Consider the following 21,335-nt stretch of genomic DNA (forward strand, 5'->3'; position numbering starts at 1 on the left):
TTTGCCACACAGCACGGCTTGTGGGATCTCAGTTCCCTGGCCAGGAATTGAACCCGGGCCCGGCCGTGAAAGCCCCGAATCCTAACCACTCGACCAGCAGGGAGCTCCCAAGAAGAGCCTTTTAGAGAAACTTGCAAGCAGGAGCCAGGTTCTCAGGTCCCCGGGAGCTTGTTAAAGGCAGCATTCCCTGCCCTCACCCCCAGCACCCCGCCCTGCTTCCTGACAGCTGGTGTGGCCCCTGCCAGCTCCCGAAGCCTGGCCTGGGGCTGAGGTTTTCTTTCCTGCAGCCCAATAACAGCCGCAGCTCCTAACGCTTTCTCAGCACAATTCACCAGCCTGGGCAGGTTAGAGCCGCCCCCCGCATCTGCTCAGAAACCCACCGCACACCCCCGCCAGACATCTCCCTGTCACACGGGGTGGGGTGCTTGGCCCTGGCCCCGGAAAGCGACACACACGGGTCTGCTGCTCTGCAGACGCTAGGCAGCGCTATGGAAACGGCCACAGTCACACGGGCAGCTGGAGAGAACGTTCCAGAATCTTTAAAGGGCCTAGCAGGAGGGAGCGGGGCCTGGAGACTAGCCGGGGGCGTCTGCCTGGGGCTTTTCAAGCTTCCGGCAACCTGGGACCTGCTGTCCCCACACCTTCTTTTGGCAAAGGAGCGGCCTGTGGGGAGAGATGGCTCCAGGCCTCCCCCACCCGAGACACCCCCGCTTCCCCCTGGGTTGTCCGGAACACCGAGAGCTTGCTCTCTAAGTAACATGCCAATTCCTTTTATATAAGTATCCAGATCTGGGCTTCTTTTGAAAATCAGAAGATCTGGGAACACGCAGCCACCATAGTGTGGGTGAGGGTGGTCTCTTTACCAGGGCATGGCCTCGCCCCGTGGCCGCAGTCCCCACCCCTCCCTGCTGTTTCCCTGGCACTCAGCCTCCTTCCCTGCCCCCTGGCCCCTGCAGACCAGAGGAGGGCCTGAAGGGGGCGGGGAGCAGGATAGGAGGCAGGAGGCTTTCCCAGTTGGAATCAACAGACCTCGGACAAGTAATGGAGGAGGGACATGAGGGTCTCCATCTGGGAGGTTGTTGATGCCACGATGGGGGTTGACAGAGATGGGGAATGCTGGGAGGAACGGGAGGGCGAGGATGTGTCCATTTGGTATTTGTTGAGCCCCAACTGAAACACACAAGCCTGAGCTCAAGGAGGAGACGGTGCATTATCCTGCTGTCAAAGCAGTTTGGAAAAAAAACACCCCTATTTGCATATCCAACTGGCAAAAAAGTAGAAAGGTTAATAATAAGACAGAAAGAAGGGACTTCCTTGATGGTCCAGTGGTTAAGACGTCGCCTTCCAATGCAGGGAGCTTGGGTTGGATCCCTGGTAGGGGAGCTAAGATCCCACATGACTCATGGCCAAAAAACTAAAACATAAAAAAACAGAAGCAATATTGTACCAAACTCAATAAAGACTTTAAAAATGGTCCACATCAAAAAATCTTTAAAAAAAAAAAAAAAAAAAAGACAGAGAAAAGATTAGTGGCTGCCAGGGGGTGGGCATGGAGATAGGGGGCAACTGCTTAAGGGGTATGAGGTGTCCTTAGGGGGTGATGGAAAGTTCTGGAACTACGTAGTGGTGACGGTTGCACAGTGTTGTGAATATAATGCCAATGAATCACTGACTTTAAAATGGTTAAAATGGGGGCTTCCCTGGTGACGCAGTGGTTAAGAATCTGCCTGCCGATGCAGGGGACACGGGTTTGAGCCCTGGTCTGGGAAGATCCCATGCCGCGGAGCAACTAAGCCCGTGAGCCACAACTACTGAGCCTGCGTGCCACAACTACTGAAGCCTGTGTGCCTAGAGCCTGTGCTCCGCAACAAGAGAAGCCACTGCAATGAGAAGCCTGCGCGCAGCAACGAAGACCCAACGCAGCCAAAAATTTAAAATAAATAAATAAATAGATTTTAAAATAAAATAAAATGGTTAAAATGGGACTTCCCTGGTGGCGCAGTGAATGAGACTCCACACACCCAATGCAGGGGGCCTGGGTTCGATCCCTGGTCAGGCAACTAGATCCCACATGCATGCCGCAACTAAGGAGCTGGCAAGCCACAACTAAAGAGCCCGCAAGCCACAACTTAGACCTGGTGCAACCAAATAAATACATAAATAAATTCTCACAAAATGTTTAAAAAAATAAAATGGTTAAAATGGTAGATGTTATGTTGTGTGCATTTTACCATAATAAAAAAGATGGCTAATAGCCAGTGATGGTGATGAGGTGGGGACACAGGGCAGAGTGTCAATTGACACAGGGCTTCAGGAGGGCAGTTTGGTGGTTCATGTCATAATCTAAATGCTTCACCCAAAAATCTTTTAGAAACTCTGTGACATAAATATGCATGTGCAAGAGGTTCGAGACAGAGGTGTTAATTAAAAACAAACAAACACACAAAAGCTGGAAACAGCCTAAATGCCACATTCGTTTTCTGTTGTGTTAACAAATTACCCCCAACTTGGCAACTGACAATGAGACCCCTCTAACCCCCTGCCCACCTAGGATTTCCCGATTCTGTAGGTTAGAAGTCCCGGCACAACTGGGCTGGGTTCTCTGCTCAAGGTATCAAGGCCAAAATCAAGATGTCAGCAAGCTGTGGCCTCACCTGCAGATCATGGTCCTCTTACAAGCACATTCGGGTTGGTGGCAGAATTCATTTCCCCGTGGCTTTATAACTGAGGCCCCCTTTTCTTGCTCACTGTCAGCCAGGAGTGGCTCTCCACTCCTGCGGACCTCTCTCAGGCCCTTCCACGTGACCCCCACCCCTCAGCAGTGGAGAATCCCCCCACCAGAAAGAACCCATCCCTTTTAAGAGCTCACCTGATTAGGTCAGGCCCACCGAGGATAACCTCCCTTTCTTAAAATCTGCAGTGCTGTGAACCCACCCTACTCACAGGAGTGACACCCCATCATACTTGTAAGTTCCTCCCACACTCAAGGGGAGGCGGATATTTAAGGGGGGGGTCACTGGGGGTCATCATAGAATTCTGCCAGCCACAGTGTCCATCAATAGGGGACTAGCTCAGCAAACCGTTGTACCTCTGTAACCTCAAAAACTGAAGAGAATTTAAATAAAATGAAAGCTATCTATATGCACCGGCGGGGAACATCTTCCTTGATGCACTGTTAAGTGAAAGTAGCACATTGCAAAACTATATATACTCTCTCTCCACATGTATGTAAAATTTCTCATATACGTGCAATTTTACATATATAATTTTATTTTATCAAAAAAATAATATCTATGCATGCCTGTACATGTGTGTGTGTTTGTACAAGTACAAAGAAAAGTCTGGAAGAACACAGATGATTGAGGTACTCGCCATTTATAGTTTGGTCTGTAGTCCTCCAGACTTTTTATTTTATATACTTCTGTATTATTTAGAATTAGTTACACTGAGTATCTATTACTTTTGTCGTTTAGAAAGATTAAAACATTAATAAGAAAAAGCTCATCGGGACTTCCCTGGTGGTGCAGTGGTTAAGAATCCACCTGCCAATGCAGGGGACATGGGTTCGAGCCCTGGTCCGGGAAGATCCCACATGCCGCGGAGCAACTAAGCCTGTGCGCCACAACTACTGAGCCCACGCTCCTAGAGCCCGCGAGCCACAACTGAAGCCCGTGCGCCTAGAGCCCGTGCTCCGCAACAAGAGAAGCCACCGCAATGAGAAGCCCGCGCACCGCACTGAAGAGTAGCCCCTGCTCGCCACAACTAGAGAAAGCCCGCGTGCAGCAACAAAGAACCAACACAGCCAAAAATAAAGAAAGAAAAATAAATTTATTTTTTAAAAAAAGACAAAGAAAAAGCTCATGACTTAGTCACTAGTTGAATCATTACATTTTGAGGCACATAAAGGGAAACTGGTCTGGCCCTCACCCCACCCCCGCAGGCTTTTATGACGTGATGATGCTGGGAGTAATTTTCAAGCCAGACTCATTATTTTTAGTTTTGAAATACTCCTTAGTGACTCTCGAACTTACTCATTGCTAAGAGAGAGCTCCCAGCAATCAGAGTAGTGAGAACTTAGAACCACCACACCCCTGTACCATGTACTCGAGAGGGGTCCAAGTGCCTCCGGGCAGGCAGGCTGCCGTCTGAAGTAGGTTGTCTACACCGGAGGTAAGCAGCTACCCCTGAGACCTGAGTCAGGCTTAGAGTCAGACCCAGCTGCTGATGGAAGGGCAGGGCAGGCACACACACCAGGAGGCCAGCAGGGATGGGGTATGGGGTGGGGGGGCAGCATGAGTCAGGCTCTATGAAGAAAGCAGAAACAATTCTAAGTATTTCCAGCAGAAAACAGTTTAGTACAAAGCACTAGGCGCTTACAAAGCTGAGGGCTGGCTGGAGGAGCAGCGCCAGGCCCAGCTGCTGTAATGACCCCGAGACGCTGCAGAACTGACCCACCGGGGGAGCTGCCACAATCAGGAGGGCTGAGAATCAGAAAGCTGCCAAGGGGACTGTTGAGCGAGGAACACATCTTCAGAGCTGCAGTCCAGGGGTGAGAGAGCCCCCACTGCTGCCCTGCACCTGCCTCCAGACACCCCCAAACCTAGAGACTGGACACCAGCGTCCCCACGACCTTGATGGCCAAGAAAATACAGACCACAGAGAGACAGCTTCATCTCCTTCCCACCTTCCAAATCTCCTGTGAACGCATTTAATTGGCACAACCAAACTCATACCCAGAACCTGAGCTCCAAGAGAATTTGGGGAATTGGTTTTTAACTTTTCAAAGGAGTTAGAATGAACATTGAGTAGCCAGGGTCATTACCCAAGAGACACGATACATGACACAAGTTCAAGGACCCTGACGGGGGTCTGGGAGATAGGGCAGAGTCCAACTCCAAGGCCCAACAACACACTCACAAGGCGGCAAGGAGAGCTTTGGATGGCCCCCGCGATTACTGTTGATATCAAAATTTTAATGGCCATTCGGTATCGAGTGGTTGTCATTATTAGCCAAGCACTGTGCTGAACGCTCCATGCCTCGCCATGTATCAGATATTTTGCCGCAACCTTATAAGATGGGGACTGTCGTTATTATTAAAAAGGTAATGAAACTGAGGCTCAGAGGGGTTTTATAACTTGCCCAAGGTCACACAGCAAGAGAACGGCAGAGTCAGGATTAGAACCCATTTACTTAAGCACGATATGACATCGGCTACCACAATTCATCTTTGATTTTCTTTTTAAATAAGAAAACAAGTCTGTGCTTCCTAAATGCAGTTTGTTTGCAAGACAACTGTTCCAAAATATGGGACGCACGGGGAGGTAAATAATGAAAGGAATCCTTTGTGGGGGAGGAACCGGAATCTATAGGACTAAATGGTACCTATGCTCCTTTGAAAGCTAACATTCTGTTCTAAAAGCACACCTACTTCTCTCCATTAAAAAGCCACTGTATCTATAGCCACGCTGGAAGTAACTCCCACTGGGTCGGGGTCGGGGGAGGGAGGGACACTGCTTCTTGGAGGATGCTGTGATCATCCCTGAAGCAATCTACAACACGGTCCCCGAGTTGCTATAGCAACTCCCCATCTGGGTTATTTAAATGAAATAAAAGAAGCATCTTCTGTCTCTAGGCTATTATGGCTTTGAAAAGTGATTCATTCATTCATTCAATAAATTTTTAAAAGTGTCATCCAGGAGTGGCAAATTCAAACGCTTATAGGATCAGACTGTTGATAGAAAGGAGTTCGTGTAAAAGGATGGCCAGGGGTTTAACCAGAGAGGTGAAGACTGCAGGGCCCTGGAGAGTGCACACACACCCGCATCTGTCAGAGCAGCTGTCTCAGTCCCAGGCTCTCCTCACTCTGCTGGAATGTAATCCCAGTGTTATTAGATCTTTGGATTTGTCAGAAGTTGAGAGCTGGGGTTTTTATGTGAAATCTTTCCATTTTTAAATGGTGGCAACCAATTCACGATTTGGGGTGGGGCTTCTGAGTACTGTTGTGCAGGTCGTACACTGCACAACTCTGGAGTCACTAGTCTCATGTAAGTTCGGGGCACACTGTGCAGCTATGTATGTGCAATCCCATCACATCAAGGGGCCAAATCTGGCTTGTGGGTCACCAGCTTGCCAACTGCAACTCTCTAAACATCCAGTCATAGAGGTAGGGCTAAATTAATGACTGTCCAACTATCCAGTACAAGTCATAAAAAGCGATGACTATAGTAGTATTCACCGACCTGAAAGAGTGTTCACCACATATTGATGAGTAGGAAGGGCAAGTTACAAAAACATGAACAGAGTACAATCTCCATTTTTGAAAATAAAAATGTATTCGCTACTTTAGAAAATCTGGAAAGATATACCCCCAATTGGGACAAGACTTCTACCTGAGAAGTAGAGTATCAGATCATTTTTATCTTTATCTTTTTTTTTTTGGCCATGCCTTGCATCATGTGGGATCTTAGTTCCCCGACCAGGGATCGAAACTGCACCTCCTGCACTGGAAACACGGAGTCCCAACCACCGGACCACCAGGGAATTCCCTATCTTTATCTTCTTTATCTCTGCTTTCTAAATACTTTTATGATGGCAAGTAATACTTATACAATGAAAAAATGTAGCAAAAGGGTGGAAAGTAGGGCTGTGGTCAGAAACAGGGGTTCCCAAACTCAAACATGCACCAGCATTGGCCTGAGGGCGTGTTTAAGTGCACAACCCCCCAGCCCGCCCCCAGAGTCTGTGATTCAATAGGCCATTGACTGGGCTTGAAGAGTCCGCCTTTCACCGGTTCCCAGGTGACGCTAATGCAGTACCTGGACCACAAACACCAAGAACCAAGGGGAAAATGCATTACTAGGCTCTACCCCCTGAAAAGACCTTCTTATCAGGGTAGCTAAGAATCACTCGGTAAACTTGCTAAAAATGCAGATTCTGGGATGATCCCCAAAGACAGCGACTCACTGGGTCTGGGTTGGGGCCCAGGAATCTGCATCTTAGCAAATATGCCAGGTGATTTTGCTGTGGGTGCCTGGGGACATGCTTTGAGAAGCACGGGCACCTCTTTGTAGGGCCAGCGCATTTAGGTGGTATCCATTTACTGCATATTCAGTGGGTTCCTCCTGTATGCCAGGCACTGTGCCAGGAACTGCACAGATGCATAATCCGTACCCCTGCCCTCCAGGTGTGACCCTGGCGGCAGAGCCAGAAGCAGCGAGCACCCGGTGGAAGGCTTCTGCTGAGGCTGATGAGACGGGGTGCAGGGATACAGGACGTGGGGGCCTGGGCAGTGGGTGCCCCGGGTCTTGAGGGAGGCAGCCTGGAGGAGGGCGCTGGGAGCACCTGGGGACTTTCTTCCTCGTGATCTTTCAGACCAACAATTTGTTCTTAACAGCAACCAGCCTCACTTCTGTTGGAGTTTGAATCTTCTAACTCAAAACATGTGCTGTTGGGGCACATGAAAAGATGCTCAACATCACTAATTATCAGAGAAATGCAAATCAGCACTACAACGAGGTACCACCTCACACCGCTCAGAATGGGCATCATCAAAAAGTCTACAAACAATAAATGCTGGAGAGGGTGTGGAGAGAAGGGAACCCTCCCGCACTGTTGGTGGGAATGTAAGTTGGTGTAGCCACTATGGAGAACAGTATGGAGGTTCCTCAAAAAACAAAGTAGAATTACCATATGATCCAGCAATCTCACTCCTGGGCATCTACCCAGAAAAAACTATAATTCAAAAAGAGTCATGCACCCCTATGTTCATAGCAGCACTGCTCACAATAGCCAAGACATGGAAACAACTTAAATGTCTATCCACAGGTAAATGAATAAGGAAGATGTGGTACATAATATACAGTGGAATATTACTCAGCCATAAAAAAGAAAATAATGCCATTTGCGGCAACATGGATGGACCTAGAGATTATCATACTAAGTGAAGTCAGTCAGAAAGACAAGTATCATATGATATCACTTATATGTGGAATCTAAAATGACACCCATGAACTTATCTACAAAACAGACTCACAGACATAGAGAACAGACTTGTGGTTGCCAAGGGGAGAGGGATCAGGGAGGGATGATTGGGAGTTTGGCGTTAGCAGATGCAAACTATTATACAGAGAATGGATAAACAACAAGGTCCTACTGTATAGCACAGGGAACTATATTCAATATCCTGTGAGAAACCATAATGGAAAAGAAGATGAAAAAGAATGTATCAATATATATATGTATAATGGAGTCACTTTGCTGTACAGCAGAAATTAACACAACATTGTAAACCAACTACACTTCAATTAAAATAAACAAAAAAAACCTCATGCTGTTGGGCAGCACCAGGCTGTCCGTTCTGGGTGGGGCCTCTGTGAGAACACTCACCGCTGTTCCCTTTGCTTCCCCGGCCTCTTCCATCTGTTCTACTTCAGACAAAGTCACCTGTCTAGGTGAGCCCTCTGTCATTCCTCCCTGCCGTTGCTGGGTACGCTACGCAAATTCTTTTGTTTTTAAAAATTCTTGTAACTTCCATATTCCAAACAGACAGGAAAACAGAAAATCATCTGACAAATTCCCACCTGCCCATGACACAGATGCTTCCATTTTATAGATTTCCTTCAGCTCTGTTACAAATAAATGAACCAAACAGACACAGCTGGAGTCTCACTCCGACCCTCCCTTTCCCTCCTGCCCTCCCTCCCCACGACTCACCCCTCACGGCATTTGATGTATTTTTGCTCGAGCGTATATACGCACAACCAATAGGTCATGTTATTTTGTCTGAAAATTTAGCTCTGGTGTTACCATTCTCTACCCTCATCGTTTGGCAAGTTGCCCTTTAGAACTTTTTTACACCCACCTTTATGCTTTGGGACTTATCAGAAGAACGAGTTGGTCTTGCCCTTGCACACCATCCATGGCTCTGCATGTCGTCCTCGGCAGTGACATCAGACACAGCCCTGCTGGGGATGCGGCCAGGGCATGTTGATGTCTGCGCTACTTCTCTTGGCTTTAGCAGAAGCAACCCGTGGCAGTCTGTTGGCCCTCAGTTCAAAGGGGCCTCTTTTCTCCCTTATCCCCCAGCTGCAGGGCAGCTCCCCCAAACCAGGGATGGTGATGGGCTCCCTACTCCAGATCCCAGGCACAGGCAGACAGAACAGGGTGGATCCCGAGGGGACCTGCAAGTCTCCACAGGCCGAGTCCTCCGCAGAGCCCCAGACTCACTGGCGTGGCTCTTGGCCTCAGGGCCAATCTGCCCCTTCCTGCCCCCCCGCAGAGGGAACCAAGGTCCCCCAGTCACCCCAGCCCTGGGGCACACTCCAGCCTCGGCAGCAACCTCCCTAGTGGTATCTTAAGGATCTTCCAGAGACAATGATAAGGGAGAAGCAATCAGGATAATGGGTTTGAGCCCCCAGAGGTGGAGAAGCCGGACAGGTGCATGAGACAAGGGGACAGGTAGACAGGTACATGAGGTACGTCCCGGCCCTCGGGCAGAGCCAGCTCCCGGCGGGAGGAAGCCAGGAAGCCCTTGGAGCCTCTGCCTGGTTGAGCACCGACCAAGTCTGACGCCAATCTAGGCAGGTTTGGGTTCTGTGTGGAGCTCGGAGAGGGGGGCAGAGCCCCACCTGCTCCAGGGGAGCCCCACTCATGGATTGTTTACTGAGCACCTACTATGCGTAAGGCCCTGGAGACATGGTCCCTGCCCTTGAGAGGTTCACAGTTAGTAAATAAAAGAGGGAAGTTTCCAGACTCTCCTGTAACGAATGACCACAACTAGGGGCTTAAAACAATAGAAATTTATCCTCTCACCGTTCTGGAGGCCAGAAGTCTGAAAACAGGGTGTTGGCAGAGCCGGGCTCCCTCCAGATGTTAGAAGCTCTGCGGGGCCAGGGGGTCCCTCCTGCCTCTTCCAGCTCCTGGGGCTCTGGGCGCCCTTGACTTGTGACCGCCTCGCTCCAGTCTCTGCCTCTATCTTCATACGACCTCCTCCCCTATATATCTCAAGCTTCCCTCTGCTTTCTCTTATAAGGAACACCTGTCATTGGATTCAAGGCCCACCCTAAATCCAGGATGGTCTCACCTGGAGATCCTTAACTAATTACATCTACAACGACCCTATTTCCAAATAAGGTCCCAGGCACAGGTTCCGGGGCACAGACGTATCTTTGGGGGACCACCATCCAACCGACCACACAGGGCGTGGGGGAACCTCCTTGAAGAAGCAGGTCAGAGCAGAAACCAGTCTCTCGCTAGGGGGAGGGAACGGGGCCTTCAGGAAAGTGAAGGAAGGAAGGATGCCGGATCGGGCGTCCAAGGAGGAAGTGGACAGAGTCCTGAGCAGAGAGACAAACAGGGCCCCTGCCCCCGCCATCCCGCTGGGAAGTTTAAACTTGATCACAGGGCAGTGAGGTGCGCCTGGGGGGGGGTTAGCCAAGGGCCAGGATGGAGCTGCAGGTGGGGAGTGAAATTCTCTGCTAATTTCAGGATGAGCTTTTCTGATGGGCAAGAAAAGCCATCAGGAGAAGGAAACTGAGGTGCAGCTCACCTGGCTGGCCACCTCCGGCCTGACTCGACCTGAGTGCAGAGCTGCCTCCGGTCTGTTAATGAGTCACCTCCTCACACAGCCGACCTTTTTAGGTCCTTGTTTTCACCTCTCTTCTTTGACTCACTAAGATACGGGGAACAGGAAGCAGCAGGGAGATGAGAAGGACAACCCACCCTCACCAGGACGGCACCTGGGGCTGAGCCCCCCTTCCCAGCCTCAGATAGCCCCCCGGAGAGCAAACGTCCATGGGGAGGCTGGGCCTCGCCGGGGGGGGGGGGGGCGGATCAATCAGCCCCTCCACCCCAGCCCCGCCCCAGAGGGCACAGAAACGCTGGCTGCAGTTATTGGCTGGTTTCCATGTAGATCACCTCTGCCCCACACCGACTCCCGTGCAAGTCCCCTGAGCCTGGGGCACCCCGTGCCCCAAACAGTGCCTGGTCACAGAAGGCGTGGTGCTTGATTTTATATATATATATTTTGGCCGCAGGGCATGCGGGATCTTAGTTCCCTGACTAGGGATCCATCCCAGGCCCCCTGCAGTGGAAGCGCAGAATCTTAACCACTGGACCACCCGGAAAGTCCCCAGGCGTGGTGCTTTAAAAAGGTCACAGGTCTTGGCACTCCTCCTACTGAGAGGCGGGGTCAGTGTCCCCTCCCCTTGAATGTGGAGGGGCTCACGACTGCTTCCCCCAGGAGAGTTCAGGGGAAATGCTGCCATGTGACTCTGGAGAGTTGGTCAGAAAAGGCCATGCAGCCTCGCCCTGGTCTTCTGAGATGCTCATGCTGGGGGAAGCCGGCCACCGTGTAAGCCCACAGCCCTTAAAGAAGATGTGGTCCACGTGTACAATGGAATACTCCTCAGCCATAAAAAGAATGAAATAATGCCATTTGCAGCAACGTGGATGGATCTAGAGACTATCATACTAAGTGAAGTAAGTCAGACAAAGAAAGACAAACACCATATGATATCACTTATATGTGGAATCTAATATATGACACAAATGAACTTATCTATGAAACAGAAACAGAGTCGCACACAGACAGAGAACAGACTGGAGGTTATCAAGGGGAGGGGGTGGGGGAGGAATGGATTGGGAGTTTGGGATTAGCAGATGCAAACTATTACATAGAGAATGGATACACAACAAGGTTCTATTGTAGAGCACAGGGAACTACATTCAATATCCTGTGATAAACCATAATAGAAAAGAATATGAAAAAGAATGTATGTATGACTGAATCGCTTTGCTGTACAGTAGAAATTAACACAACATTGTAAATCTACTATACGTCAATCAAATACATTAAAAAAAAAAAAAAAAGGAAGGCCACAGCCTGATACCACGGTGGCAGGACAAGCTGAGTGCTCTGATACACAGCCCAGCAACAGCTGCCGGCCACGTTCAGCCTGGGCTTCCAGCCCAGTCAATCCGACCGCAGCCAAAGGAGAGACCCTGCTAGTAAGAATCGCCCAGCTGAGCCCTTCCTAAATTCTGGTTCTACAAAATCAAGGGCAAAACATGGTGGTTGTTTTACACCCTTCAGTTTGGGATAACCTGGAACGGCTGCTGAATGCCCAACGCATCAAGTAATTCAGAGCATCTGTGAGCAAGGAGTACCCAGAGCTCCGCCCCAACCCCTGCCAGGCCCTGATAGAGGCCAATCCCGGGCGTCCGGGCCCTGGGCAGCGTCGGGAGTAGGTGGAGGCAGCTCCAGGCAACGTGACCAGACACCTGCTGGATGCTAGTTACGGGGGATAAAGAGATAAAGGCAAAGTCGCTCTGCCCTTGAAGACCTCGAGATCCCATCAGGCACCCTCTGAAATCCCAGCCAAGGCCGGAGCTTCAGCTTTCAATTAAAGCCAAGCTCCTTGACACACAAACCCAGCTCCACCCTCTTTGTTCTTCCCCTGGGCAAACATCCCCACGGAGCCTTTGTCCCTCCACCCCTTTGCCTGCTTCCCTCCTCTCCTGCAGTCCTCAGGCGTCACCTCCTCAGGGAAGCCCTCCCTTGCCCCCAACCAGGCCCAGTCCCTTTGTGATTTACTCTCACAGAACCTGGCTTTTCTTCCCGAAGGGGTTTATCTACATGTGTAATTATCCCAAGTTCTCTGACCACAGCTAAAAGCCCATAGGCCGGGAAGCCAGAGACCTACTTTGGCTCCCTCTACTCTAGGTTTAGGGAAAAACTGGGGCACCCAGAGCTCTCAAGACCTACTGGCAGGCCGGAAGGGATGAGGGCTGAGCCCTGCTGGATACTCTCAAAATCCTCGCTGTTCCTTAAGGAGTTCGCAGATGAGAGAAGTGAGGCCCAGGGAGGTTAGCTAACTTGCCCAAAGCCACACAGCTGTGAGCAGAGGGGCATGGCTGGGGCTGGGCCTTGGGCGACCTCCAGCCTTGCCCACATCTTGCAGGATTCCTTCCTGCTCTGATTTCGGTTTCTGCCCTCTCCCCGCACCCTCCCCTCCCCACTCCCGGCTCCTCCAAACCCGGTTGTGCATCTGAAACTCCTCTGGCCTGATTCTGCATTCCCACTGGGGCCGGCATGCTGGAAATCCCGTTTTGAAGCTCTAGGACAACCTCATAAAGGAAGTCACAGCCCAGCTGAGGAGGACGCTTTCTCCCAGCTTTTCCTGAACACACAGAGAGGAGGCTTCTGACCACACAAGACACATCACAATCCTGCCATCTCCTCTCTCTCTCCAATCCAGGGCCTTTCCACTCCCCTCATGAGCTACAGCACCAGGGCCACTGGGAGACCCAGGTTCGAATCCCAGCTCTGCCACCTTCCAGCTGGGTGGCCTCAGGTGAATCACTGAGACTCTCTGAGCCTCAGTTTCCATAAAATGGGGATGCCAACAGCACCTATTTCTATCTTTTTTTTTTTTTGCCACACTGTGAGGCTTGTGGGATCTTAGTTCCCCGACCAGGGATCGAACCTTGCTCCCTGCATTGGGAGCTCGGAGTCTTAACCATTGGATTGCCAGGGAAGTCCCCAACAGCACCTATCTCTTACGGTTATTGCTAAAAATTAAACAAGCTATGGAATAAGAATACGCCCAGCCCCCAATAGCTCCGTGAATGCCGATTAAATCTGAATACGACAACCGCCTTCGTTTTTCCAGTAAAGTGAGAAGCTTTATAAGACCAATCAGACAGCCTCGTTTTTTGAAAAACAAAAAACCCATTTATTTCTGTAAACCGTTTTGAGTGCGGATGCTATTCAAGACCCCAACACAGCACAGACGTCCCCCAACGAAATGAGCAAGGAAAAGAGAAAAAGAATGCTACCAAACGTGCTCACGAAGAAGCAAGCCAATCTCATCTTTCTCTGAAAAAAAGAAAACCCTTTTGCCGGTGTGGTGCCACCAAGGATTAAAACCACAGACTTTCTGGTCCCGAGAGGGCGGGGCTCCTGCTGTACACGCTCTGTCCCCTGCTGTCCTTGCCGTCGGGTGGAGGACCAACTGGACCTCAATTCCCATCCCGCACCCCGGGCCTGTCTCCCTAATGTCCTCATCACCTGGGGAGCCCGGGAAGTGAACCCTGAAAGACTCCTCCTGTTGAATCTGGACTTAGACCTTTGTCCCCGCTCCACGCCATCGTGAGATTTTTGATCAAGAGGGTGGGAACGGGCCACTTCAGACCGGTGGCAAAGCCAGGCAACTTTTAAGGCAAAATTTCTCTCTTCTCTTTCGGTCTGAGTCAGCCCTGCACGTCTCACCACGGAGCACCATCTCTGATGAGCCTGGAGCTTAGGCAACTTGGGATGGGGGGTGGGGACTCTGGAGCGACTCTTGGGGGTGTGAGCCTGGCCAGCGGGACACATGTGTGCTTGTGGAGGGCGCCGTCGAGGGCACAGCTGCCTCCTCAGCGGGAAGCAGGCAGGCGCCGAGGAAAACCAGGATAGCAGCCGTGGCCCAGGCGCCACAAGCAACACGAGGTTGGTGGGTGAGGCCGGGCAGGCTGCTTGTGCGTCAGTGAAATACCAGGAAAGGGTCACCATGGGAGGCACCTCCGATCTGATGATGTGCGTGACCTCGGCATCAAAATGATTTTTCTTTAGAACAAGAAAGAGGGGGGGGAAAGAAAGAAAAAAAGAGAAAAGAAAGATGTTCCATGAGCTTCGTGGGCTAGGACATGGCAGGTGCACAAGGGAAGCGGGGAGGGGAGCTGGGTTTCGGACGGGGTGGTGGGCGCTGCCTCTCTTGGCGTCTCCTCTCCCTGGTGGGCTGGTGGGCTGGTAGCTGAGGCCGTGGTCCCCTCCCCCGGGGAGCAGGCAGATGACTTTGGCAAGGGGCGGGGTGCGCGGGGGTTACTCCGTCTGGGCGTCGTAATTGGCTCCCCCCGCCTTCTTGAGCTCGCTCTTGATGAAGTCGTCCTCCAGCTCTTTCCGATCACTGATCACAAACTCTTTGGCGAAATTCTGCCGGAACAAAACAGAACACAGAGTTCCCGTTAAAAAGGAGGGGACGGGATCTGAGCATTGCTCAGGCAACACATCAGGAAGTCTTGGCACCTAAAACACTAAGAAATGATCAAAATGAAAATCTGGTGGCAGGATGGTTTGGCAGGGGAAAAAAAAACAAACCAAAAAAAAACGTGACCAGAGATCAGGAAATGGGTGAAATCGAGATACTGTGCAGTTCCAAGACCACGGGGATGGGCCAAGGTCAGGTCTGGGTTTGGATTCTGGCTCTGTCATTCTCTGGCTGTGTGGCCTTGGGCAAGTTCTTTCAACTCTCTGTGTCTCAGTTTCCTCATCTGTGAAAACCCATCTTCTCAGGAGAATAATAGAAGAGGAGATTGGAAAGGTAGGCAGGTCGGCTGGTAAATGTTTAATACCAGGCTCTCTCAAAAGAGGGGTGGTGGTGGGGTGATTTGTAGCTTTTACCCGTTTCCATGGTGTAAATATTCACGTGATATCTGATTACAAGCTATCAACAGGGGACCAGTACGTGGAGCTGGGAAGAGACACATGACTGGCTGTCACCAGCAGGTACAAGGTAGCTTCAAGCTCCCCTGTCATAGTGATGCAGGGCCTCTGGTCCCAGGCCTGACTGATCAGCCCAGACACTGAATGCACTAAAGGATGTACTGGGCTCTCCAGCCATACTCAGTCACTTGAAGGCAGGGGGTTTGTTTCCATACATTCAAGAAAAACCATGCCGTGTGATGGGGCTACAATGATGAGCAAATGGAGGCAGTCACTGTGCCCTCTTAGGGTACACATTTCAACCATAAAACCCCACAGGCCTGGCACATGTGAGGCTCTTATAAATGCCTGTGGCATGAATGAGTGACACAGGTGATCTGGCTTATCACATAACCCTGAACCATGAAGAATCAACAGTTATTTCAATGCATGCATCATAAGACTTCCATAAACAAGGAAAATGTCAGGATGGTGACAGGTAAGAATACAGAGAAATTTACCAAAATATGAATAACAAGTCTGAAGGTCAGAAAATCATCCACATTAAAAAAGAGTCCACAAGGAAATAATGTAAACAATTACCACTATTTACAAAGCACCTATGGGTACCGGACACTGCCACACATTAGCAAACTTAATTCTTAAAACCTTTAGTACGGTACTCCTAGATATCTACCCAAGAGAAATGAAAGCATATGTCCACACAAACACTTGTAAACACAAACGTTCATGGCAACATTATTCATAACAACCAAAAAGTAGAAGCAACCCAAATGCCCATCAACACATGAATGGATAAACAAAACATGGTCTATCCACACAATGGAATATTATTCAGTCATAAAAAGGAACGAGGTACTGACACAGGTTACAACAGGGATGAACCTCAAAACCATTATGCTCAGTGAGAGAAGCCAGACATGAAAGACCACATATTGTATGATTCCATTTATATGAAATGTCCAGAAAAGGCAACTCCAGAGAGGCAGAAAGTAGAGTCATGGTTTCTAGGAGCTAGAGATTGCAACAGAAAATAATGGAAATGTGCTGAAATTGCATTGTGGTGATAGTTGCACAACTCTGTAAATTCACTTAAAAAAATCATTGAATTGTAGGCTTAGGATGAGTTAATTTTATGGTATGTAAATTATACCTCAATAAAGCTGTTTTTTTTTTTAAACATCTTTATTGAAGTATAATTGCCTTACAATGGTGTGTTAGCTTCTGCTTTATAACAAAGTGAATCAGTTATACATATACAATATGTTCCCATTTCTCTTCCCTCTTGCATCTCCCTCCCTCCCACCCTCCCCATCCCACCCCTCTAGGTGGTCACAAAGCACCGAGCTGATCTCCCTGTGCTATGCGGCTGCTTCCCACTAGTTATCTATTTTACATTTGGTAGTGTATATATGTCCATGACACTCTCTTACCCTGTTACATCTCACCCCACCCCCTCCCCATATCCTCAAGTCCATTCTCTAGTAGGTCTGTGTCTTTATTCCCGTCTTGCCACTAGGTTCTTCATGGCCTTTTTTTTTTTTTTTCCCTTAGATTCCGTATATATGTGTTAGCATACTGTATTTGTTTTTCTCTTTCTGACTTACTTCACTCTGTATGACAGACTCTAACTCCATCCACCTCATTACAAATACCTCCATTTCATTTCTTTTTATGGCTGAGTAATATTCCATTGTATATATGTGCCACATCTTCTTTATCCATTCATCTGTCGATGGACATTTAGGTTGAATAAAGCTGTTTTTAAAAAAATCCTGTAAAATGATCAATATTATTTCCATTGTGAAGATGAGAAAACAAAGGCTGGAGATTATGACACCTGCCCAAAGTCACACAGCTAGTAGGTACAGCTGACTCTAAAGCTGGGCTTCTTAAAAGTGTCACCATCCCCTTTAGGAGTGATGAAAATATTTTGGAATTAGATAGAGGTGGTGTCTGCACAACGTTTGTGAGGTACTAAATGCCACTGAGTTGTGTATTTTTAAATGGTGGTTAATTTTATGTTATGTGAATTTCACCTCAATTTTTAAAAAAACAAGAGAAAGGAAAAAAAGGAGAATGACTAAACCAGGAGCACTCTCAAGGTCAAGTTTTACAATATTAAGACGAAATGTTCGCCATGCCAAACCACCAAGAATACTAACAGGAAGGAGGAAATGGGAGGTTAATATTTATCAGGTAACTAATATGTACCAGGTGCAGGCTCACACATTTTCTCGCTTAATCCTCCCTCAGTATATTAGCTTTTTTTTTTAAAGATAAGATCCGCAGGCTGGGCTTGGAGAGATTGTGTAACTAGCCCAGATGACCAAACATCCCTCCAACCCTTTCTACTCCCAGCCTGCCATGCTGTGCTGCTAAGAGTCTGTGTAAGTCATCAGCACACCACTGAACACAAGCAGAATGGCAGAGCCAGAAAGGGGAACCCAGAAGTAACGTGTTTCTCAACCTGAGCCCCAGCGGCAGGGGGAGGGGCGAAGAGCAGACCAGAAGGAGGAAGCCCACAGCTCAAGACGCCTATAGAAGGAAGTCCAAAGTTCCTCTGCCCTGTGGTAGCTATATATGGCAATCTAGAGAAACAAGAACACGCAAGGCTTGTGTCTGTTAGCCATTAGACAATTTAGATTAAGAAGAAGTTTGATAAGATCTCAGAAATCCACAATGAAAGTGCACATAGAGGACAATTCACCTTCAAACCACAGGTATATGGGAAATCGAATCATAGCCAGAAGGAGCAAACCAGGATAGCAGAACCCAGTGAAACATAACAATAAAAGTAAATGAACAAAATTACCTTAAAAAAATAGCTATGTCTCAAACTGCAAAAAAAGCAGCCCCAAACCCTGTATACCTGAGAATCTGAGACATTTAAAACCAAAAGATTTGCCAAAAAATGGTTCTTTCAAACAAAAGTACAGAGAAAAGCAACCTCACCCATCCCCACTATAGGAACCAGCCCCTGCCCTCCAGAGGGCAGGCAGGAGGTGGCCGGCCATGAGGATGTGGCCCTAGCAGGCCTGGTGGGCCTCCTGCATCACAGGATGCTGGGGCGGGGGGGGGGCAGAGGCTTCAAAGGTGAGCCGATGCTTCCCCTCAGGGTGTGGACTCTGCAAAAAGTCCCGCAAAGGTCTCAGTCAGCCTCAACCCAACTCAAAATGACTGTACACTCCTCCACCTCTGTTCCCGCCAGGGTTCTCGCAGAGCAGGCCTTCGACGTGGCAAGGGAGACGCCACCACCTCTGTGGAGTGGGCTTAAGTGTGAGTTTTCCAAAAGAGGCAGAAACAGAGCGAAAACAGCTCTGTGCACTGCCAGACTTTGATGTGGGAGCAACGCCTGGGACCTGAGGGGCCTGCAAGGACTTGCCCGCGCTGAAAACCACAAAGAACACATCTGCACAAAGCAGGGCCACCTCGCCGCCACGCTCACACCTCTGCTCTCAGCCACTGTTGCTGGCATCCTCCAGGCAACACCTCCTGGGGCAGAGGCAGGCCACACGAGGGCTGCAAGATGAGGGAGGGGCAAGTCCTCTCTCCAGAAAGGAGACCAGCAGGGCCCAGAGCAATGCTAATATGCAGGGAATTTTAAATTTTCTAGTAGCCACATTGAAAAAAAGTGAAAAAGAAACAGGTGACATTCATTGTAATAGTATTTGATCTAACTCTATATCCAAAATATTGCCATTGTTAACAGGTAATCAATATACAAAACCATCAGTGAAATGTCTACATTTTGTGCTCCATGCTAAATCTTGGAAAGCCAGTGTGTATTTTACTCATAGGCATGGCACATAGCAGTATGACAAGCCAGACTTCACGTGCTCTGCAGCCGCACGTGGCTGGTGGCAGTCCAGGTCTAGATAGAACAGGAAAGAACCTGAGAGAATAACGTGTTCAGTCAAGGAGAATCATTAACCATAAAATATTAGAGCCGATCTGAGTGGGGAGAGTGGGAGCCTTTGGGGGCGGAGCAGGGAGAGTGGGAAATGTTCCATCTTGATCTGGGCAGTTCTTTCATGGGTACGTACAAAAATTCAAAATTTTAAAATTCAAAAATTTATCAAGCTGTACATCTAAGATTCGTGCGTTTTCCCCTGTGTACATTATACCTTGGTTAACAAAAAAAGGTGGGGGGGGGCAGGGGACAAAGAGCCTTTGAAACCCTGACATTCACCCCCTAATTTGATAGAGAAGAAGTAAGAGACCCAGAGAGGGGAAACAATTCACCCCAGGGCACACAGCAGCCTTACCTCGGGGCCCTGGGGGCAGGCCCTCACTCCTGCGTACGCGGTAGGCTGCTCCAGGATGCCCGTCCCTCCCACGTAAGCATCCGTCATACCCTCAAGGCTACCAAAGCCACATGCCAGAGACTTCAAAGCAAAATATGTCAGTCTGTGGGCACTGTCACCTGTGGTTCTAGAAAGATCTTCACGTCTCGGAACTCGGTGTCCCTGGCTGATAGCTTCCAGACAGGGTCTCTCCCTTTTCTCCCAGTGCAGGACTTTTCAAAGGCAGAGGCCTCATCCAGCTAAATAGGACTCCAAGATGGTTTGGAAACACACCAATCAAGTTCGGGACACATTCTGTCCCTGTGACTTTTCTCAAGTGCATTTAAGTTCATGCTTCAAAGATATAAGATGGACATTGGTCTGCTTCCAAGGAGGGCAATTCTAAGGAAGGACTGGGGTTAGGAATTGGGGCTCTGTACATAGTCAAGAATCTATTTGCAAGCCTGGTTTAAATGGTGTATAAGTATTTTCCTATCCTTGGTTTTAAATCATTTCATTTTTAAATGGCTCCCAATTGCCTGGGTTTAAACCCCAGCTTCAGTCCTAAAACGTGCTAGGAGTAGTTTGTGCCAAATACAAATAGGGACAGCTGTCCATACGCATCTCCAGCAGCCTGACCCTCCCCAGAAACTTACCCCCCATGAGCCTCAGTCTCCTCATCTGCAAGCAGGGACAATGAGAGGACCTACATCCTAGGGCTGGCTGTGAGAATCAGATGAGTGTGCAGTGGAAGTGCTCAAGAATGATTAGGTAATATTTTAAATGATCCTGGGTTACCTTTGTTCTCAAGATTGTTAGGGGAGTCTGAGCTATAAAGAAGTTCTCTGAAACACTCAGAGCAAATGCACAGGGAGTGGCTAGTTCCTCTTCTCTCACCCACACTGATTTCTCCATCCCCACTGTTTACTTTTTAATGAAGGGAAGTCTGGAGAATTCCTCGGAATAAGCAAGGTAGTGACACTGGCTCTCCTTGCCCTTGCAGAAAGAAGACGGCAAATCCAGCTGCTTGACCAAAAGCTGTGCGCGGGATTAGCCACAGGAGGACAGAGGAGAAGCCTGTTGGGGTAGAAGTGTGTCTGGTCTTCTACCTATAACATTAGGACCATGGTGGGTTGCTACCCTACGCAAAGAATATGGGTGCTGGGAAGGTCTGGGAAGAAAAAATGAGTGGGAGTCTTTGACAGTTAAGTTTGTGATGCCAGCAATGCACGTTTCTACAAGGCAGGGCCGGGGAGGAGAGGTGACCTTCGTTGTATCCAAAGACAGTGAGAGCTAATGCAATTCGTTCTTCCAATAAACATATGTTTACTGAACACCTATTATACACCAGACAGTCTCCTAGGCCAGGGGAAGTCAAAATCTGGTACTCACAGGTCCCTCTGAGAGTCTAAGAGCAGAGAAAGAGAACCAGCGGGCTCTAAAATGCCCCGAAGGAAGCCATCAATGGCTCTGGGCCCTGGTTTCCACCTCTGTGAAAGAAGAGGGCTTTCTTCTTTCACAGGTTCTAGAAGGCAGGTTCGGCCAGCCCTTTCCCCACCAGCCATCT

At 49.1% G+C, this 21,335-nt stretch overlaps 1 protein-coding gene across 1 annotated transcript in view; it reads right to left on the minus strand.

Annotated features, from left to right (window-relative positions):
* Positions 1-13,710: 13,710 nt before the first annotated feature.
* The window catches only part of COTL1 (coactosin like F-actin binding protein 1), a 43,987-nt gene continuing 36,362 nt past the window's right edge, over positions 13,711-21,335 (minus strand). Inside the window, exon 4 of the mRNA XM_082438322.1 lies at positions 13,711-14,972. Within this exon, the coding sequence (XP_082294448.1) occupies positions 14,862-14,972 (111 nt within the window). The 3' untranslated portion in view covers positions 13,711-14,861. The remainder of the gene's footprint in view (positions 14,973-21,335) is intronic.

Source organism: Balaenoptera physalus (genome assembly GCF_965194825.1).
Source record: "Balaenoptera physalus genome assembly, chromosome: 19".
Lineage (NCBI taxonomy): Eukaryota > Metazoa > Chordata > Mammalia > Artiodactyla > Balaenopteridae > Balaenoptera > Balaenoptera physalus.